The 1,229-nt window shown below is 25.6% G+C and overlaps 1 protein-coding gene across 1 annotated transcript in view; it reads left to right on the top strand.

Moving 5' to 3' along the window:
* Positions 1-1,014: 1,014 nt before the first annotated feature.
* The window catches only part of LOC105621562 (prosaposin-like), a 3,395-nt gene continuing 3,180 nt past the window's right edge, over positions 1,015-1,229 (top strand). The window contains exon 1 of the mRNA XM_012203033.1: positions 1,015-1,066. Coding sequence (XP_012058423.1) covers positions 1,015-1,066 — 52 coding nt within the window. The remainder of the gene's footprint in view (positions 1,067-1,229) is intronic.

Here is a 1,229-nt window from a genome sequence, read left to right as displayed (position 1 = left end):
ATTAAATAAAAAATATATGTTTAAAAAACTGTCAATGTTTTATATGAAAAGGTTTATTTTAAACCAATTTTAAAAAAACGTTTAATATACACTACAAACGTCTTATGAATATTTTTATATAACATTATAGCTTTAAAAGTATATTAAATTTTTAATATTACATATATATTTATATTTTAGTTTATTATATGATTTTTAACATTTATGAAATATAATGTTGATTGAGTATTTTATATAATCTAAACAATATATGAATCTGAATTCCGTCTCTCTATTTGTATTTTTTTATATATATATTTAACTTACAGCAATAATAATTGTTATTTTTAATTATAATAATTGCAAAATAAAAAAATAAATATTTGATTCCGAATTTATGAGTTGTATTTCTAAAAATGTGATAGTTATATTTTTTAATAAAATATTCTCTCTTTCTCTCTCTCTCTTTCTCTCTCTTTCTGCGCAGGAGATAGTCTGGAATATTTCCTTTTTTCAGTAACAATAACGATAATCTAGAAGATTATATATATATATATTTTTTAAAGATAAAGGCAACTATATGACGCCGCATAAAAATTTTCTGTTCATCATAGATACAATTCTATTGATACTGTTTTATTTATACAAACATAAAATTTGAACATTTGAAAAGACTTCCTTCATTTAGAAAATTGGACAAAATAGCTTTGCGTGATGCACATGGGGAATGAAAACACGTGGTTGCTACAATGATTTAGTAATGTATGCGCACACTTAAGCATGCACGTCGATTTATTGTCGGACTACATGTGAGTTGCGTGAAAAGACGAATACTACCGATTATTGCCGAAGTCATAAATTGTTTTCCGAAACGGTTTTTGAAGTTACAACGATTCGTGGTCCAACAGTCAATTAGTCTGGAAGTGTCGACTTTACGCTATTTGATCATCGCGCGCTCAATTACGTCGTAACTCAATTGTGCACAATTTGTATTGTGAAATTCAAATTTGTTTTTACTAAATCGACTTCGAAGTGATGACGAAAAGCATGAAAGAAATTTTGATTGTGCTCAGTACGATTCTAGCTGGTGAGTTGACATCTCGCCACACTTTTCCTATCCGTTTTATTCCCTATCTAACAATTTATATATATATATATATATATATATATATATATATATACTATTACTTATAAGTAATAATAATTAATTAATTAGTTAAGTAAAAGTAAAAGTTAAGTTTAGTTAGTTA

Source organism: Atta cephalotes (assembly GCF_000143395.1).
Source record: "Atta cephalotes unplaced genomic scaffold scaffold00034, whole genome shotgun sequence".
Classification (NCBI taxonomy): Eukaryota; Metazoa; Arthropoda; class Insecta; order Hymenoptera; family Formicidae; genus Atta; species Atta cephalotes.
This window is presented reverse-complemented; position numbering and strand designations above follow the sequence as displayed.